Source organism: Watersipora subatra, unplaced genomic scaffold, assembly GCF_963576615.1.
Source record: "Watersipora subatra unplaced genomic scaffold, tzWatSuba1.1 SCAFFOLD_197, whole genome shotgun sequence".
NCBI lineage: Eukaryota > Metazoa > Bryozoa > Gymnolaemata > Cheilostomatida > Watersiporidae > Watersipora > Watersipora subatra.
The window spans coordinates 1-19,135 of NW_027045281.1; the positions used below are offsets into that span (position 1 = coordinate 1).

Below are 19,135 nucleotides of genomic sequence, written 5' to 3' on the forward strand. Positions count from 1 at the left end.
TAAAATCGGTTTACTGTGAAAATGAACAAATTGGTGTCATGATTATGTTAATCAGGGATCAACACTTTTAACCAATCACAAATACATCAGTTTCTTCTATTACTACACAGCCATCAGGGGTGTGTGGTGTTTTTGCAAATAATAATTTTGCCAGCGTAAATAGCCAATGCCTTATTCCTTGTGTTTCTCTGATGTTTTCTGTTCTGTTGAACAGAAAACTCTCTACAGACTCTTATTTGATAATTGCTGGCATAGTCATTACATTGCATAGAGTAATCAGTAATGTCACGGTTACACTATATTGCGCTGCAATTTTGTTGATGATATGTTCAACTCATCTTCATAGCTGCTAAAGTCTGGTTTCCATATCGATTGCGAGACTCCGGCGGTAACTTGCGCAGCAAAACGCTTGCGACGTCAGGATCGGCAGCTTCTGTTCACATCTAAAGCTGCATTGGTAAACATAATCGCATAATCACATAAAATGTTTGCTCGCCACGCCATTTTGATAATGGTGACCTTCACCTGTACAGTGCATTTCAGGAAGGTTTTGCTTGCGGCTATTTGCGAAATTTGAACAGCGCTAAACTCTTGTGTTGACAGCCGGCAACTACCGGTGGTACTCGGCGGTACCCGGCGTGTAGGCTCACATTTCACCGCCATAGCCTGCGGTGCTGTTGCCGGTGCTTTGCGGCATATATGAGAACCACGCGTAAGGTAGTTGTTGTGTAACTCCTATTCATTTGCAGACGACTGTCGCCATGGACCGAGAAGATCAGCTGGAGACGATGAGCACCAATATGACATACATTCAGAGTAACGTTTCTGAGTGCCAAAACAATATCATGCAGATGGAAGAGGAGGCGAAGGTTTGTTCATTTGCTTTTGCTATGCGTCTGCTTAGGCTTGTAGTGACTACTGCTAGCATTTACTAACTTTGCATTGCTTCCTGTCTAAGCATTTACTAACCTCGCATTGCTTCCTGTCCAAGCATTTACTAACCTCGCATTGCTTCCTGTCTAAGCATTTACTAACCTCGCATTGCTTCCTGTCTAAGCATTTACTAACCTTGCATTGCTTCCTGTCTAAGCATTTACTAATCTCGCATTGCTTTCTGTCTAAGCATTTACTAACCTCGCATTGCTTCCTGTCTAAGCATTTACTAATCTCACATTGCTTTCTGTCTAAGCATTTAGTAATCTCGCATTGCTTCCTGTCTAAGCATTTACCTAATATATTTCATCAGTGTGTTGTATGTTTAGTAATTATTCATTGCTTTATTTATCCTTTTTAATGTTACAGCGGGCTTAGCTAGCAATTCCCATTCATCGGCCCGTTCCCATAGATGGCTATACTCGAATTTACGTAAGCGCATGTAAATCAGTAAAGTTATCTTCTACAGTTATGCAGCAACATTTGACTTTGTTAATTCAGAATCTATAATCTTTCACCTTTATTTGACATCCACAATGAGTTCATCTCCTATCGACTGGAAACATTTTCTCAATAATTCACTAGAAGCAGTTCATGTTATGTTTAAAACGCTGCCCCTCTAACAACCTTTAAACCTCATCGTACGACTTGCATGCCCTTTCATACCTATCTTGTCTCTCATATAAAATATTATTATAAGCCAAGATAATCTTTTCACCTGTCGTTATTCACTAGAAGAAATGACACTTTTATTCCTATATCAATAATTTTATTATGGCTCAAATTCTTCTCATAGATTCAAGAAACAGTTAACCTGTTATATATTCTTATAGAATGAACCCCTGCTGTTTTTTTCTTGAGTCCTTTTTCATTAGTTTTTATCAGTTAACAGTACGACAAAACAAGTTACATTTACATATTGCGATAGCTCTTTGGTTTGAGCATCAAATTTGGTCATTGCTTTTGCAATCACAACGCAACTCGAAGAACTGGTTGTTATATTGCTTGTAATGATGTCTCTGAACCATATTACAAAATGTGCTCATTACACATACTACCTTACTTGTTAGGATGAGACTAGCTTGACAAAAGCTTTGGATGTCTCCTCTGTTGATGAAAGCAAGTATCTGTTGGAGCACCTTCTCTCTCTCGCTCTCACTCAGGGCTTTGCTTGTACTCAGAAAGAATCTCAATTCAAGGAGTTGACTGCTCGCTACGATAAAATGCAGATGGATTCCAGGTTACGGGATCAGCTTTTAGACCAGGTTTTGCAGGATTCCGGGATAACTATACAGTCGCAACAAGAATGTAAGCCGGCCAAATATTCTAAACACTCTACGTTTACTACCATAGTGTTAAGGATTATCAAAGAGAATGTGAAATGTCTTGCAGATGGTTGTAGTTATAAGCGGTGTTACCTTCTCTTGTGTTAAAATCTACCTGTAGTTATAAGCTGTGGTTCACCTTCTCTTGTGTTAAGATCTACCTGTAGTTATAAGCTGTGGTTCACCTTCTCTTGTGTTAAGATCTACCTGTAGTTATAAGCTGTGTTACCTTCTCTTGTGTTAAAATCTACCTGTAGTTATAAGCTGTGGTTCACCTTCTCTTGTGTTAAGATCTACCTGTAGTTATAAGCTGTGGTACCTTCTCTTGTGTTAAGATCTACGTGTAGTTATAAGATGTGTTACCCTCTCTTGTGTTAAAATCTACCTGTAGTTATAAGCTGTGGTCCAACTTCTCTTGTGTTAAGATCTACCTGTAGTTATAAGCTGTGGTACCTTCTCTTGTGTTAAGATCTTCTCTTGTGTTAAGGTTAATGTGATTGTTTCTATTTGCATCAGTTTACTGGACATTTAATCTTTTTCGAAATTTTTTTAAAGCACTAGTGCAATAAAATGACTATTAAAATACATGACTGCGGACATTGCATTAATTCATGTTTGTGAATGCAAGTAAAATTTTATAGGGTGAGCTCCAGCAAATCTATCTATGACAGCTACAAGTTCACATACACAGTAAATAGTATTTATAGTAAATAGCTACTATCAGTTTTAGTAGCTTTTAGCTCTCTGTATGACAGACCTTAACTCACTCTGTATGACAGGCCTTAACTCGCTCTGTATGACAGGCCTTAACTCACTCTGTATGACCGGCCTTAACTTACTCTGTATGACAGGCTTTAACTTACTCTGTATGACAGGCTTTAACTTGATGGCAAATGGCAGATGGCAAATTATGTCTCCTGCTGAAGCAACACCTTCTAGATTTAGTTGAAAGTAAAAAAAGATCAACCTTCGAGTATCCAGAAATTTATTAAACAACCAAGATAAAATAGAAATGCTATCAGGGTAAGAAAGTGTGTGTTAAAACTCATTGACAATTTTGAAGTTTGCTTGAAATTGGGTATATATTTTTAAATCTTCAAATTTTCCTCCATTAATTCATAAAAATTTAAAACCCAAAACTGATGAAAAGAGAATTATTTGCTAATCAATAAAGGCATTATTTTGGGATTCGTCATGCTCAGTTTAAAAGCACAGGCTCATATGAGCATCTATTTATGCATTGCCGCATACTAGTGTCATGGTAGCATACTTGTGTTATGGCAGCATACCTTTGTCATGGCAGCATACTAGTGTCATGGCAGCATACTAGTGTCATGGCAGCATACTAGTGTCATGGCAAATACGTGTGTCATGGCAGCATACTAGTGTCATCACAGCATATTTGTACCATTGTCGCATACTACTGTCACTAGCAGGAACTATTTTCATGACCAGGCATTTGCAGATGTATAAAAAGAAATTGTGTGTTAATAAAAGGGTGACAATTCTGTAACTGGTATAGGCTTAAATTTTAGTATAAAAAAGTTCATGAAAGGGTCTCTCCAAATTTAAATATTCCATTTCGCACTATGAGCTATAATGATTCTCTGGCTCTGCAGGCTGAATTTTATTCTGCTATTTTAATTTCAGCAGAGATAAATCACAGTTGACCACTTCTGAAATAAAAGACGTGCGGTTGACACCCCCATCCTCGCCATCGCTGAGCAGGAGACGCCAGCCACTCCAGGACTCTGACAGTACTAATGTATTCATGAGGCTCACCAACACACAAACTGGCGGCACACAAATAAAAAGGCGCAGAGCTTTGGCATTGTCAGCAGCTGTGACAAAGTAATGAGGGCCAAATTTTCAAGTTTAACCCGTTGAACTACTTACGTAATTGTCTTCATGTGTTGACTAACAAATTATGAGCTGGATTTGCATGTATGTGAGTCTATACAGCCTAATACTAACTTACTGTGATACCTCCAACATCATTAAAATCATTCAAAAACAAATATCAACCGAGCATGGAAAAAACATTTCATAATCACGATGATGAACAGTCGCGTGTTTCTAGAGCATTGCTGACTGAGTACTGCTGCAAAAAGTCTCAGACTGAACAAACAGTTGCCCTAATGCCATTCCCCTAAAGATATACTATTCGGCTCACATTGGACTAAATAGGAATATTGCATCTCTTAGAAATTAGAAACTCAGGCTAGAATTAGTGTTGTTAGTCTCAAATAGCAAGAATTAACAAAGAGTGCGCACCAAATCGCAGAGTGGTTTGTTATAACAGATGCGTTTCACTGCCTTGAAGGGGCCAACTCAATTTTGGCGTTATCAGCTCTTAGATAAAAGCCCAATGCGTAAACCTTTTGAATGGCCCTACAATACGTTTTCTGTAGTCTATGATTTTTACCATGCGACAATGTATTGTAAACAACCTCGCTACATCATGTGTCTGGTACACTTGTCTATACACAATCTAGGCAACTAGTTGGGCAATTGACCTTATGACCTTGTGTATCTTGACTAGAGAGGTGATACTAGCCATGGCATCCTAGGAGTAACTTGTAACTAAGCAAGTGCTTACAAATGTTTGCTTTTCAAACAACACGAGTGATTAGCCAGATGAGCAAACAATAGGCATTCGTAGTCCATAGTAGTCCCATTGTATAACGACTTGGAGAGGTTTATTTATGACGATAATATTGAGCGATGCTGCTCCAAAGTACTCCTATTGTAGCGCGTTGCTTCATGAGCCTCTATTTTGATTGCTATGAGTTGGCAAATCGCTACTCTTTCAACTAGCCCCACTTTTTGCCTTTGGTGTTCTAGTAGCACACCAAACCACGGACTGCAGCACCTCTTCTTTACAAGAAAATAATAATTTTAGGAATCGTTATGATTTTAATGTTAGTTTTTCTAGGCTAAGCGATGCACTCTTTGATATAGTAAAATGGCTAGAGAGCATTAAATTAGCATTAGACTAACTACACGATATGCAAGTAAAATAATTATATGTTGAAAGCATAATTTTTATTCCCCATAAGCCTTTAAAACGATTGACGTAAAAAATTTCACTAATAGAACATTGGGGTGAAGATATTTTCGAGTCATCTTTATACCTGCAGTAGATCATTTATAGGAGGTATGATTGGTTTCTGTCTAAGAGCTATGTATGTGTAACCTTATCAAATTGTAATAGCGATGTTGTTACTAGAAGCTCAGCAACATTGTTACTTAAATTTACATGTTTTCATTTTGGTGGGTCTCTTGCAGGTGACAAATTCCAACCAGAGTCTCATATGTGTAAAGAAGGCAGTTGGTCACACAAAGGCTGTACTATCTATATGTGCCGCCGACAATCTTTTGGTTTCTGGCAGTAAAGGTAAGTGTCAACTTGACTCTAATCTAACGCACTAACATATTTTAATACCTCATAATTGACCTGCGTTTCCTTTTGTCTCGCAGACTTGACGTGCAAAGTGTGGGACATGTCAATTGGTTCAGAAGTTTTGTGTCTTGGTGGCCACCCTAACTATGTCTCCAAAGTTCGATATTGCGAGGTCAGCTGGCTTGTCTACACTGTCTCCAATTCATTTGTCAAAATGTGGGACATGTATAACAGTGATCAGGTAAGCCTAGCTCGACTCATACTTACTCGCTTTCAGATGCAATTACATTTATATGGCTACTTGTTACCTTCTCTACCACACATACAGTCAAACTGTCCAACATAAGATATTACAGTTAGTTCCTATCGTAAAGGTTAGTTCCTCTCATAACGGTTAGTTCCTATCGTAACGGTTAGTTCCTATCGTAAAGGTTAGTTCCTATCATAACGGTTAGTTCCTATCGTAACGGTTAGTTCCTATCGTAACGGTTAGTTCCTATCCTTGCGGTTAGTTCTTATGATAACGGTTAGTTCCTATCCTTACGGTTAGTTCCTATCAAAACGGTTAATTCCTATCCTTACGGTTAGTTCCTATCCTTACGGTTAGTGCCTATCATAACGGTTAGTTCCTATCGTTACGGTTAGTTCCTATCATAACGATTTGTTGCTATCGTAATGGTTAGTTCCTATCGTAACGGTTAGTTCTTATCGTAACGGTTAGTTCCTATCGTAACGGTTAGTTCGTATCCTTACGGTTAGTTCCTATCATAACGGTTAGTTCCTATAATAACTGTTAGTTTTTATCATAACAGTTTGTTCTTACCATAACGGTTAGTTCTTATCCTTACGGTTAGTTCTTATCATAACGGTTAGTTCCTATCGTAATGGTTAGTTTCTATCATAACGGTTAGTTCTTATCCTTACGGTTAGTTCCTATCATAATGGGTAGTTCCTATAATAACTGTTAGTTCCTATCGTAACGGTTAGTTCCCATCGTAAATGTTAGTTCCAATCGTAACGGTTAGTTCCTATCGTAACGGTTAGTTCCTATCGTAACGGTTAGTTCCCATCGTAACGGTTAGTTCCTATCGTAACGGTTAGTTCCTATTGTAACGGTTAGTTCCTATTCTTGCGGTTAGTTCCTATCAAAACGGTTAGTTTCTATCATAACGGTTAGTTCCTATCATAACCGTTAGTTCCTATCATAACGGTTAGTTCCTATTATAGTGAATACTGTGCCAACAGAGATGGACACAATGTGAGGTTTTATATCTTATGTTGCAGTTCCTCTGGTCTGGTGCATGACAGTATCCCTGTGGAGCCAGCGTCGAGCAGTCAGGCCATTCTCCAACAGGGAGAGCAGCAGATATTTGATATCCAAGTCAGCAGAGATGGACATAAACTATACACAACTACTGGAACCATCGTTCGGCTCTGGGACCTCAATACGTAAGTTGATGCGTTTTTTTCAGTTACGATCCCTAGAATAAAAATCTACATTTGTTAGTTTGTATGTTGTCCACAAATGTAATGTTGTTGCTAAGAATCCCTCTGATAATGATGGATTTAGTTTGGATGCCGGCTTGTCTTCAATTTCCTTGTAAATATTTGTGTATATTATAGTTTGAGGATTTTCCAGTTAAAAAAATTGAAGATTACGAAAATTAGAGAATTCTGAGGCACACACTCTCATTGACAGCTATTTCTGTTAAAAGCACTTTAAAAATATTAGTATTAGTAACTGTAGTTACCAAGGTTAACATAATATTTTGTCATTAATTTTTAGTGTGTACATCACATAAAATTTGAGAAGGAGTGAATGATTGATTTCAGTATATCAGTTTTTCCTGGTAATTACTCAATCCAATCGTGATCCCACTTGATGGCCTAGAGATCAGAGTCAATATAAAATATGTCAGACCTAGTCATTGCTGCATTGTTGGGCCTATCTGGTTCAGTCTCACCAGATCAATCTGTCAGTACGAAAATATAAAAGTTTGATGATTTTCACCAAGGGGTGTTTGTATTAAATAATCATGATGGGCTTCTACACCCCTCTATACGACATTTTTATGTTACGAAGCCAACACCGGAACAAATTGATTTCGTATGGCAAGGGTCTAATGCAAATTTAACAAGCAAAATTATAGATAGGTAAAATAATAAAAAATATGAAAAGGTTTTCATAGCACATCCAAGGTGGGATACTTCTCGATATATCTACTAGCTAGTATATTGCACTTACTGTCATTAGAGGTAGCTGCTGACTTCTGCTTCTAGGCACAAGTCAGCAGCTCTTCTCTTCTCTCCCAAGGTAAATGTTTGCATCGTCTTTTTTAACCTCTTGGTCCTAATCAATCTGCCAAATTTGCTTCAGAATGATTTTCATTTCTGGACAGTATTCTGGTAGCGAATGTTAGTTACTGAAGAACAACTTATAGCTGGGCCATAGCACTAACTGGGTCGTAACTTATAGCTGAGATAAAACTAGACAATGTTAAATGAGCAATTGCAGAGTAGATAACTGCTTGTTGCTCAGACGGCGATTTACTATTTGCCTTTTGTTGATACGTCTAGCGCATGTTATCTCATGTCACCTCATGTTATCTCACGGCACCTCATGTTATCTCATGTCACCTCGTGTTATCTCACGGCACCTCATGTTATCTCATGTCACCTCATGTTATCTCATGTCACCTCATGTTATCTCATGGCACCTTATGCTATTTCATGTCACCTCTTATATCAAAGTTTCTCACAGCCTGTTGTTATAATCTCAACTTACTAGGGACTTTTTTTACTGATTACAGCTAAACCTAAAGTAATATAAAATAATCTGCCACTTAAATTGGAAGAGTATTTTTTGTGTATGGCATGTTTCTTATATATACACATTTTATGTTGTCTTGTCCTCTGTGCTAATGGACACTACGTTTTACTCGATTACTCTAACTCAGGTGGCGAAAAGCAAGTGGGACAAGCTTGAGCGGTACATTACATCCGTTGTTGTGCGGAAACAGACAATTGCCAACATGGAAGCTGAGATGGATCTTCACATTAGCAAGCGAGAACAGCTCAGCAAGAAGATAGATGCGTACAGTAAAAGGCTGGACACTGCCATTAGGAGAAATGAGGTCGGACACATGTATAGTCATTACTCTTAGGCTCTTGAAACGGGCAAATTTCTTAGCTGACGTATGGCATAAACATCTGCTGCGACTACACAGATCGAGACTACTGAATAACTAGTTATGTTTTACAAGTATCAACCTAGGTCAAGTAAAGATCAAAACATCTATTGGATGTTGTCATTACCCTGATTGGAAAAGGATTGTATTAATTATATATATATATATACATAAAAAAAAAAAATTGTTTCCTCACCCCGGATACCCCGTATGGGTGGTAAATTCTGCTCTAACTCGGGTCTCCTACCAGAGACCTGGGAGTTTGAGCACTCGTCTCAAGATCTTAGCTGTTCCCAATAGCGCACTTTTCTGCAACTCACCTGAGTTGATTGTTGTTGGTATTTGGGCAAGCCACATTTTATGCGCCGGTGTTATTGCGCCCAGTGCCCCAATCACTACTGGGATTACGGTTGTTCTTACATTCCAGCATTTTTCAATTTCTTCTCCAAGAGGGAGATATTTTTCTACCTTTTCTTTTTCTTTGCTGGCTATATTGTAGTCATTGGGTACTGCTATATCTATTATAGTAGCCCTCTTGTTCTCCTTGTCTACCACCACTATATCTGGTTGGTTTGCTAGGACATGCTTGTCAGTTTGGATGTAGAAGTCCCAGAGGATCTTAGCGCGGTCATTTTCATTGACCTTACCAGGAGCTTCCCACCAGTGTTGTGGTTTATTAAGGCCATACTCATCACATAGACTTCTATACACAATACCTGCGACATGATTATGCCGCTCAGTGTATGCGTTCCCTGCTAGCTGTCTGCATCCACTGATGATGTGTTGGATGGTCTCAGGTGCATCTTTGCACAGTCTGCATCTAGGATCGTCTCTAGTGTGATAGATTTTCGTTTGGAGTTGCCTTGTTGGGAGCACTTGCTCCTGGGCTGCCATGATTAGCGACTCTGTATTGGCCGTTAGGTTTCCTTTGTTCAGCCACATATATGTCTGGTGAAGATCGCCAACTTTAGATATTTGTTGGTGGTAAGCACCATGAAGAGGTTTCGTATGCCAGTCAATTTCCTCATCATCAGGGCATAGGTCCGTTGTGAGAGCAGCCGATTGAAATTCAGCTAGCAACTTATCTGAGATGGCCATGGAGGCTGCATATGCTTTGATGCTTCGCTCCTCCTCTTTCACTGTCTGCTGTACACTTTTGAGTCCCCTACCGCCATCTTTCCTATCAAGATACAATCTAATAGTATCAGATTTTGGGTGGAGTGCTCCATGCATGGTCAGCAGTTTACGAGTTGCTATATCTGTTTCTTTGATGGCTTCCTCAGTCCACTTTATTATGCCTGCTGGATATCTTATTACTGGCAGTGCGTAGGTATTTATTGCCATGATTTGGTTCTTGGCATTGAGCTGGCTCCGTAAGACCTGCCGAAGGCGTTTCTTGTATTCGGAAATGGCTTTGTGACGTACCTCGGCTTCGTGGTTGATGTTGCTTTGCATAACCCCCAAGTACTTGTACCCTTCTTCTATATCTTTGATGGTACCATTTGGCATTCTTAGGCCATCTGTGAGCATAGAATGGCCTTTCTTAAGAATTAGCCTTCCACATTTCTCAATACCGAAGGTCATTCCGATGTCCTTGCTGTATACCTGAGTGAGGTGTATGAGCGAATCAATGTCCCTTTCTTTGTTAGCGTACAGCTTGATGTCATCCATGTAGAAGAGGTGGTTTATCTTGGTGCCACTCTTAAACTGGTACCCATATTGAGTCTCCTCCAGCATATTGCTTAGGGGGTTTAGGCATATGCAGAAGAGCAGCGGTGATAAGGAGTCACCTTGATAGATGCCTCGCTTAATTTGTACACTCGCCAGCTTTTTGCCATTAGCCTCCAGTTCCGTCTTCCATTTGGTCATTGACATCTTGATGAATGCCACAAGAGCAGGGTGAACATTGTACATACTGAGGCACTCAAGTATCCAACTATGGGGAATTGAGTCATAGGCCTTTCTGTAGTCAATCCAAGCCATGGCAAGATTGGTTTGCCTTCTCCTGCTGTCTTGACAGACCGTCCGATCCACCAGTAACTGATGTTTAGCTCCTCGGGTGTTGCGCCCAATTCCTTTCTGAGCACTGGTCATATAGTGACTCATGTGCTCTTCCAGTTTGTCTGCAACTATTCCTGAGAGCAGTTTCCAAGTGGTGGGCAAGCACGTTATTGGTCGATAGTTTTTGGGAATCGGCCCCTGCTTTGGATCTTTTATCAGAAGCACAGTTCGTCCTTTGGTCAGCCATTCTGGATGGTCACCTTGTTCTATTAGGTATTCCATCTGCTTAGCCATTCTAGTGTGAAGTGATGTCAATTTCTTTAACCAGAAGGCTTGAATCATGTCATGGCCAGGTGCTGCCCAGTTTTTCATACGCTGCACTCTGCACTTAATGTCGTCTTTGCTGATGGTGAGTCCTTGCTGAGCCACAGTGTGTTGTTGGTTCTCTTTAAGCCTCTTCAGCCAATTAGCAGTGGTGTTATGAGTGGTCTCTTTCTCCCAGATGTCCTTCCAGAACTTTGAAGTGCTAGATCGGGGAGGCTCAGACATTGGCCTCTGCAGTTCACCTTTGATCTGGGAATACACTCTAGATGGATTATTGATGAACAGTTTGTTCATTCTCTTGTTATCTCGCTCTTTGGTGTACCGCTTCAGTCGTGCCGAGAGTGCTACTAGCCGCTGTTTGGCAGATTCTAGAGCTTCTATTGTGGCTTCCCTTTTTGGACGCTCCAAACTGTGGTTAGATCTCTCACTGAGCCTACTAACTTTCTTGCGCAAGTCCTTGATCTTATTTTGTAGCCTCAGCTGCCAGGATGGAATGGCTTGAAGCCTTGTTGGCATTGGCTTAATATCCATCTCCTCCAAGATGACGGTTGCTGTACTGTAGATTAAGGCATTAGTCTCACTGATTGATCCAGTTGAGATCGACTCCAGTGCAATGTTAATGTCTTCTAACAGCTTCTTAGGTATGGCCTTGCTAACTCTTCGTAGTGGTACCCTGCTTCCATAATCATTAGCAGCTGACATCTTGTTGATGATATTTTCCGCAAGCTCTTTCACCCTTGGGTCAAGGTCCAAGTGCATGACCTCTTCAGCCCGTGAGTCAACACATGATCGTGTATCCATGACAGTGTGTGTTGATATGCACTCCTCGTTGGTTGAGGTTACTTGGGTAAACTTTTCCTTAATTTCATCTACCTCAAGTTGTGATATGAGGTGCCGCTTGATTATGTTACTCCTCTGAGCTACAAGTTGCTTAGCGGTTAGTGGCAATTCAGGGCGCATGTTTATCCACAGTTGACGCATCCTTCCCATGTAGCCCCACTTTTGAGGTTCACTCATAAAGTAGCACTGCATGAGGTCCGTGTTATCAGTCCGAGTCCATTTCATCCGTTTTGAACCAGTAGCCCATTTTTCACTGCCTTGTCCTGGTTCAGCTACAGGCAGCGCACGTATATATATGTATATATATATATATATATACATATATATATATATATATATATATATATATATATATATATATATATATATAATATAAATATATTATATATATATAATATATATATATATAATATGATTGTATTAATTATATATATATATAATTAATACAATCATGTTCCAATAAGGGTAATGACAACATCCAACATCCAACAACATTTGATCTTTACTTGACCTAGGTTGATAGTGGGTCTCTTGCAGGTGACAAGTTCCAACCAGAGTCTCATATGTGTAAAGAAGGCAGTTGGCCACACAAAGGCTGTACTATCTATATGTGCCGCCGACAATCTTTTGGTTTCTGGCAGTAAAGGTAAGTGTCAACTTGACTCTAATCTAACGCACTAACATATTCTAATACCTCATAATTGACCTGCGTTTCCTTTTGTCTCGCAGACTTGACGTGCAAAGTGTGGGACATGTCAATTGGTTCAGAAGTTTTGTGTCTTGGTGGCCACCCTAACTATGTCTCCAAAGTTCAATATTGCGAGGTCAACCGGCTTGCCTACACTGTCTCCAATTCATTTGTCAAAATGTGGGACATCCGAGCTGGAGCTAAATGTATAACAGTGCTCAGGTAAGCCTAGCTCGACTCATACTTACTTGCTTTCAGATGCAATTACATATATATGGCTACTTGTTACCTTCTCTACCACACATACAGTCAAACTGTCCAACATAAGATATTACAGTTAGCTCCTATCATAACGGTTAGTTCCTATCATAACAGTTAGTTCCTATCGTAATGGGTAGTTCCTATAATAACTGTTAGTTCCTATCGTAACGGTTAGTTCTTAGCGTAACGGTTAGTTCCTATCGTAAAGGTTAGTTCCTATCATAACGGTTAGTTCCTATCGTAACGGTTAGTTCCTATCATAACAGTTAGTTCCTATCGTAATGGGTAGTTCCTATAATAACTGTTAGTTCCTATCGTAACGGTTAGTTCCTATCGTAAAGGTTAGTTCCTATCATAGCGGTTAGTTCCTATCGTAACGGTTAGTTCCTATCGTAACGGTTAGTTCCTATCGTAACGGTTAGTTCCTATCCTTGCGGTTAGTTCTTATGATAACGGTTAGTTCCTATCCTTACGGTTAGTTCCTATCAAAACGGTTAATTCCTATCCTTACGGTTAGTTCCTATCCTTACGGTTAGTGCCTATCATAACGGTTAGTTCCTATCGTTACGGTTAGTTCCTATCATAACGATTTGTTGCTATCGTAATGGTTAGTTCCTATCGTAACGGTTAGTTCTTAGCGTAACGGTTAGTTCCTATCGTAAAGGTTAGTTCCTATCATAACGGTTAGTTCCTATCGTAACGGTTAGTTCCTATCATAACAGTTAGTTCCTATCGTAATGGGTAGTTCCTATAATAACTGTTAGTTGCTATCGTAACGGTTAGTTCCTATCGTAAAGGTTAGTTCCTATCATAACGGTTAGTTCCTATCGTAACGGTTAGTTCCTATCGTAACGGTTAGTTCCTATCCTTGCGGTTAGTTCTTATGATAACGGTTAGTTCCTATCCTTACGGTTAGTTCCTACTATATATATATATATATATATATATATATATATATAGTAGATATGGGTAAACCTTAGTTTATCATTGCACTAATGTTTGTACAGATATTTACACTTGTGTTTTCTTAAGAAAAAGATCCATCAACTTATAATCTAAAATCGTCCAACTACAACTTGAAGTCAGGCTGATGAATTGTATCAAACTGCAAGTAAAACTTAGGTCTTCAAAATATTTAATCTAACATATCCTGAAATGTTATGCAAGCAGTTCCAATTTACACCAGTGTTCATCACATATCTTTTACAGCAAGTAACACCCTTTTTCATATATAAATACTTGTTGGTCATCGTTGTCACTAGTTCAAAGCAACTTTCAAATAAAATCGGTTTACTGTGAAAATGAACAAATTGGTGTCATGATTATGTTAATCAAGGATAAACACTTTTAACCAATCACAAATACATCAGTTTCTTCTATTACTACACAGCCATCAGGGGTGTGTGGTGTCTTTGCAAATAATAATTTTGCCAGCGTAAATAGCCATTGCCTTATTCCTTGTGTTTCTCTGATGTTTTCTGTTCTGTTGAACAGAAAACTCCCTACAGACTCTTATTTGATAATTGCTGGCATAGTCATTACATTGCATAGAGTAATCAGTAATGTCACGGTTACACTATATTGCGCTGCAATTTTGTTGATATGTTCAACTCATCTTCATAGCTGCTAAAGTCTGGTTTCCATATCGATTGCGAGTCTTCGGCGGTAACTTGCGCAGCAAAACGCTTGCGACGTTAGGATCGGCAGCTTCTGTTCACATCTAAAGCTGCATTGCTAAACATAATCGCATAATCACATAAAATGTTCGCTCCCCACGCACTTTTGATAATGTGACCTTCACCTGTACAGTGCATTTCAGGAAGGTTTTGCTTGCGGCTATTTGCGAAATTTGAACAGCGCTAAACTTTTGTGTTGTGCCGGCAACTACCGGCGGTACTCGGCGGTACCCGGCGTGTAGGCTCACATTTCACCGCCATAGCCTGCGGTGCTGTTGCCGGTGCTTTGCGGCATATATGAGAACCACGCTTAAGGTAGTTGTTGTGTAACTCCTATTCATTTGCAGAGGACTGTCACCATGGACCGAGAAGATCAGCTGGAGTTGATGAGCACCAATATGACATACATTCAGAGTAACGTGTCTGAGTGCCAAAACAATATCATGCAGATGGAAGAGGAGGCGAAGGTTTGTTCATTTGCTTTTGCTATGCGTCTGCTTAGGCTTGTAGTGACTACTGCTAGCATTTACTAACTTTGCATTGCTTCCTGTCTAAGCATTTACTAACCTCACATTGCTTCCTGTCTAAGCATTTACTAACCTCGCATTGCTTCCTGTCTAAGCATTTACTAACCTCGCATTGCTTTTTGTCTAAGCATTTACTAACCTCGCATTGCTTCCTGTCTAAGCATTTACTAGCCTCGCATTGCTTCCTGTCTAAGCATTTACTAACCTTGCATTGCTTCCTGTCTAAGCATTTACTAATCTCGCATTGCTTTTTGTCTAAGCATTTACTAACCTCGCATTGCTTCCTGTCTAAGCATTTACTAATCTCGCATTGCTTCCTGTCTAAGCATTTAGTAATCTCGCATTGCTTTCTGTCTAAGCATTTACTAACCTCGCATTGCTTCCTGTCTAAGCATTTACTAACCTTGCATTGCTTCCTGTCTAAGCATTTACTAATCTCGCATTGCTTTCTGTCTAAGCATTTACTAACCTCGCATTGCTTCCTGTCTAAGCATTTACTAATCTCACATTGCTTCCTGTCTAAGCATTTAGTAATCTCGCATTGCTTCCTGTCTAAGCATTTACCTAATATATTTCATCAGTGTTTAGTATGTTTGGTGTTTAGTATGTGTTTGTATGTTTAGTAATTATTCATTGCTTTATTTATCCTTTTTAATGTTACAGCGGGCTTAGCTAACAACTCCCATTTATCGGCCCGTTCCCATAGATGGCTATACTCGAATTTACGTAAGCGCATGTAAATCAGTAAAGTTATCTTCTACAGTCATGCAGCAACATTTGATTTTGTTAATTCAGAATCTATAATCTTTCACCTTTATTTGACATCCACAATGAGTTCATCTCCTATCGACTGGAAACATTTTCTCAATAATTCACTAGAAGCAGTTCATGTTATGTTTAAAACGCTACCCCTCTAACAACCTCTAAACCTCATCGTACGACTTGCATGCCCTTTCATATCTATCTTGTCTCTTATATAAAATATTATTATAAGCCAAGATAATCTTTTCACCTGTCGTTATTCACTAGAAGAAATGACACTTTTATTCCTATATCAATAATTTTATTATGGCTCAAATTCTTCTCATAGATTCAAGAAACAGTTAACATGTTATATATTCTTATAGAATGAACCCCTGCTGTTTTTTTCTTGAGTCCTTTTTCATTAGTTTTTATCAGTTTATATTACGACAAAACAAGTTACATTTACATATTGCGATAGCTCTTTGGTTTGAGCATCAAATTTGGTCATTGCTTTTGCAATCACAACGCAACTCGAAGAACTGGTTGTTATATTGCTTGTAATGATGTCTCTGAACCATATTACAAAATGTGCTCATTACACATACTACCTTACTTGTTAGGATGAGACTAGTTTGACAAAAGCTTTGGATGTCTCCTCTGTTGATGAAAGCAAGTATCTGTTGGAGCACCTTCTCTCACTCGCTCTCACTCAGGGCTTTGCTTGTACTCAGAAAGAATCTCGATTCAAGGAGTTGACTGCTCGCTACGATAAAATGCAGATGGATTCCAGGTTACGGGATCAGCTTTTAGACCAGGTTTTGCAGGATTCCGGGATAACTATACAGTCGCAACAAGAATGTAAGCCGGCCAAATATTCTAAACACTCTACGTTTACTACCATGGTGTTAAGGATTATCAAAGAGAATGTGAAATGTCTTGCAGATGGTTGTAGTTATAAGCTGTGTTACCTTCTCTTGTGTTAAGATCTACCTGTAGTTATAAGCTGTGGTACCTTCTCTTGTGTTAAGATCTACCTGTAGTTATAAGCTGTGTTACCTTCTCTTGTGTTAAAATCTACCTGTAGTTATAAGCTGTGGTTCACCTTCTCTTGTGTTAAGATCTACCTGTAGTTATAAGCTGTGGTACCTTCTCTTGTGTTAAGATCTACCTGTAGTTATAAGATGTGTTACCTTCTCTTGTGTTAAGATCTACCTGTAGTTATAAGCTATGGTACCTTCTCTTGTGTTAAGATCTTCTCTTGTGTTAAGGTTAATGTGATTGTTTCTATTTGCATCAGTTTACTGGACATTTAATCTTTTTCGAAATTTTTTTAAAGCACTAGTGCAATAAAATGACTATTAAAATACATGACTACGGACATTGCATTAATTCATGTTTGTGAATGCAAGTAAAATTTTATAGGGTGAGCTCCAGCAAATCTATCAATGACAGCTACAAGTTCACATACACAGTAAATAGTATTTATAGTAAATAGCTACTATCAGTTTTAGTAGCTTTTAGCTCTCTGTATGACAGGCCTTAACTCACTCTGTATGACAGGCCTTAACTCACTCTGTATGACAGGCCTTAACTTACTCTGTATGACAGGCTTTAACTTACTCTGTATGACAGGCTTTAACTTACTCTGTATGACAGGCTTTAACTTGCTCCGTATGACAGGCTTTAACTTACTCTGTATGACAGGCCTTAACTCACTCTGTATGACAGGCTTTAACTTACTCTGTATGATAGGCCTTAACTTACTCTGTATGACAGGCCTTAACTCACTCTGTATGACAGGCCTTAACTTACTCTGTATGACAGGCTTTAACTTACTCTGTATGACAGGCTTTAACTTACTCTGTATGACAGGCCTTAACTCACTCTGTATGACAGGCTTTAACTCACTCTGTATGACAGGCCTTAACTTACTCTGTATGACAGGCTTTAACTCACTCTGTATGACAGGCCTTAACTCACTCTGTATGACAGGCTTTAACTTACTCTGTATGACAGGCCTTAACTTACTCTGTATGACAGGCCTTAACTCACTCTGTATGACAGGCCTTAACTTACTCTGTATGACAGGCTTTAACTCACTCTGTATGACAGGCTTTAACTCACTCTGTATGACAGGCCTTAACTTACTCTGTATGACAGGCTTTAACTTACTCTGTATGACAGGCTATAACTTACTCTGTATGACAGCCCTTAACTTGCTCCGTATGACAGGCCTTAACTTACTCCATATGACAGGCTTTAACTCGCTCCGTATGACAGGCCTTAACTTACTCCGTATGACAGGCTTTAACTTACTCTGTATGACAGGCCTTAACTTACTCTGTATGACAGGCCTTAACTTACTCTGTATGACAGCCCTTAACTTGCTCCGTATGACAGGCTTTAACTTACTCTGTATGACAGCCTTTAACTTACTCTGTATGACAGGCCTTAACTTACTCTGTATGACAGGCCTTAACTTGCTCCGTATGACCGGCCTTAACCTACTTTTTCTGCCTGCGGAGATCTAGAACGGTATAGCAGTGGCACTAGTGGTGATAGTTCTGTGCAAACACTTCCTACTGAAATGGATAACAATTCCGTTTCTTCAATACCTCAGGTAATACTGACCTTTATTGATTTATTGAACAGGCATTTATTATTAATTTCAATAACTCTGCACGCATTGTTCAATCATTGTTAAGTGTCAGTAAGATGCGAATGGATATTTGAATAAATTACAAAGACAATTTGAATCAATGTCGTTGTTTATTTGGCAAAACACAGTTTTGTTAACCTAATAATTATATTACATGTTTTATATAGTATGCTTTTAAGTTGTTGTTGTTAAGGCAGAAAAAACTAGCTGGATTCTGTAAAGTCTGACCTTTTTTAACCAATCAATTTATTCTCTCTCAAAACCAACAGTAAAACTTACACAACAAAATTTCCTTAAAAACGCTAATAATAACAACTAATGATAATAAAAAATCTAACAAGAATGTCATGGCCTTCGCCTGGTAAAGGCTAATTCGCACTCGTCCATTTATTTGTCAATGTGACGCGTTATTTCGTGTGTCTAGCCACAACAGCCTCAACTCTTACACATTTTGACACATTTTTTAAATGTAAGTCAGTGGCTGTCATTTGTTGCTTTTCTTCTTAACGCCACAAAAAACGTAGCGTTCATGTATCTTTTGTAATTAACTTGAAACTTTCAGAGCT

At 39.0% G+C, this 19,135-nt stretch overlaps 1 protein-coding gene across 2 annotated transcripts; it reads left to right on the plus strand.

The window, feature by feature from the left end:
- Nucleotides 1-796: 796 nt before the first annotated feature.
- LOC137410121 (kinesin-like protein KIF21B) lies at nt 797-8,925 on the plus strand. 2 transcript variants are annotated; one of them, XM_068095705.1, is made up of 7 exons: nt 797-869; nt 2,004-2,241; nt 3,909-4,109; nt 5,547-5,655; nt 5,739-5,902; nt 6,946-7,110; nt 8,619-8,925. In XM_068095705.1, exons 5-7 carry the CDS (start codon nt 5,808-5,810, stop codon nt 8,749-8,751), a joined length of 393 nt encoding a protein of 130 aa, XP_067951806.1. In that variant the 5' UTR covers nt 797-869; nt 2,004-2,241; nt 3,909-4,109; nt 5,547-5,655; nt 5,739-5,807; the 3' UTR covers nt 8,752-8,925. The 2 variants fall into 2 exon arrangements, with proteins under 2 accessions (XP_067951806.1, XP_067951807.1); XM_068095706.1 differs by having other exon boundaries at nt 3,912-4,109.
- Nucleotides 8,926-19,135: the final 10,210 nt, after the last annotated feature.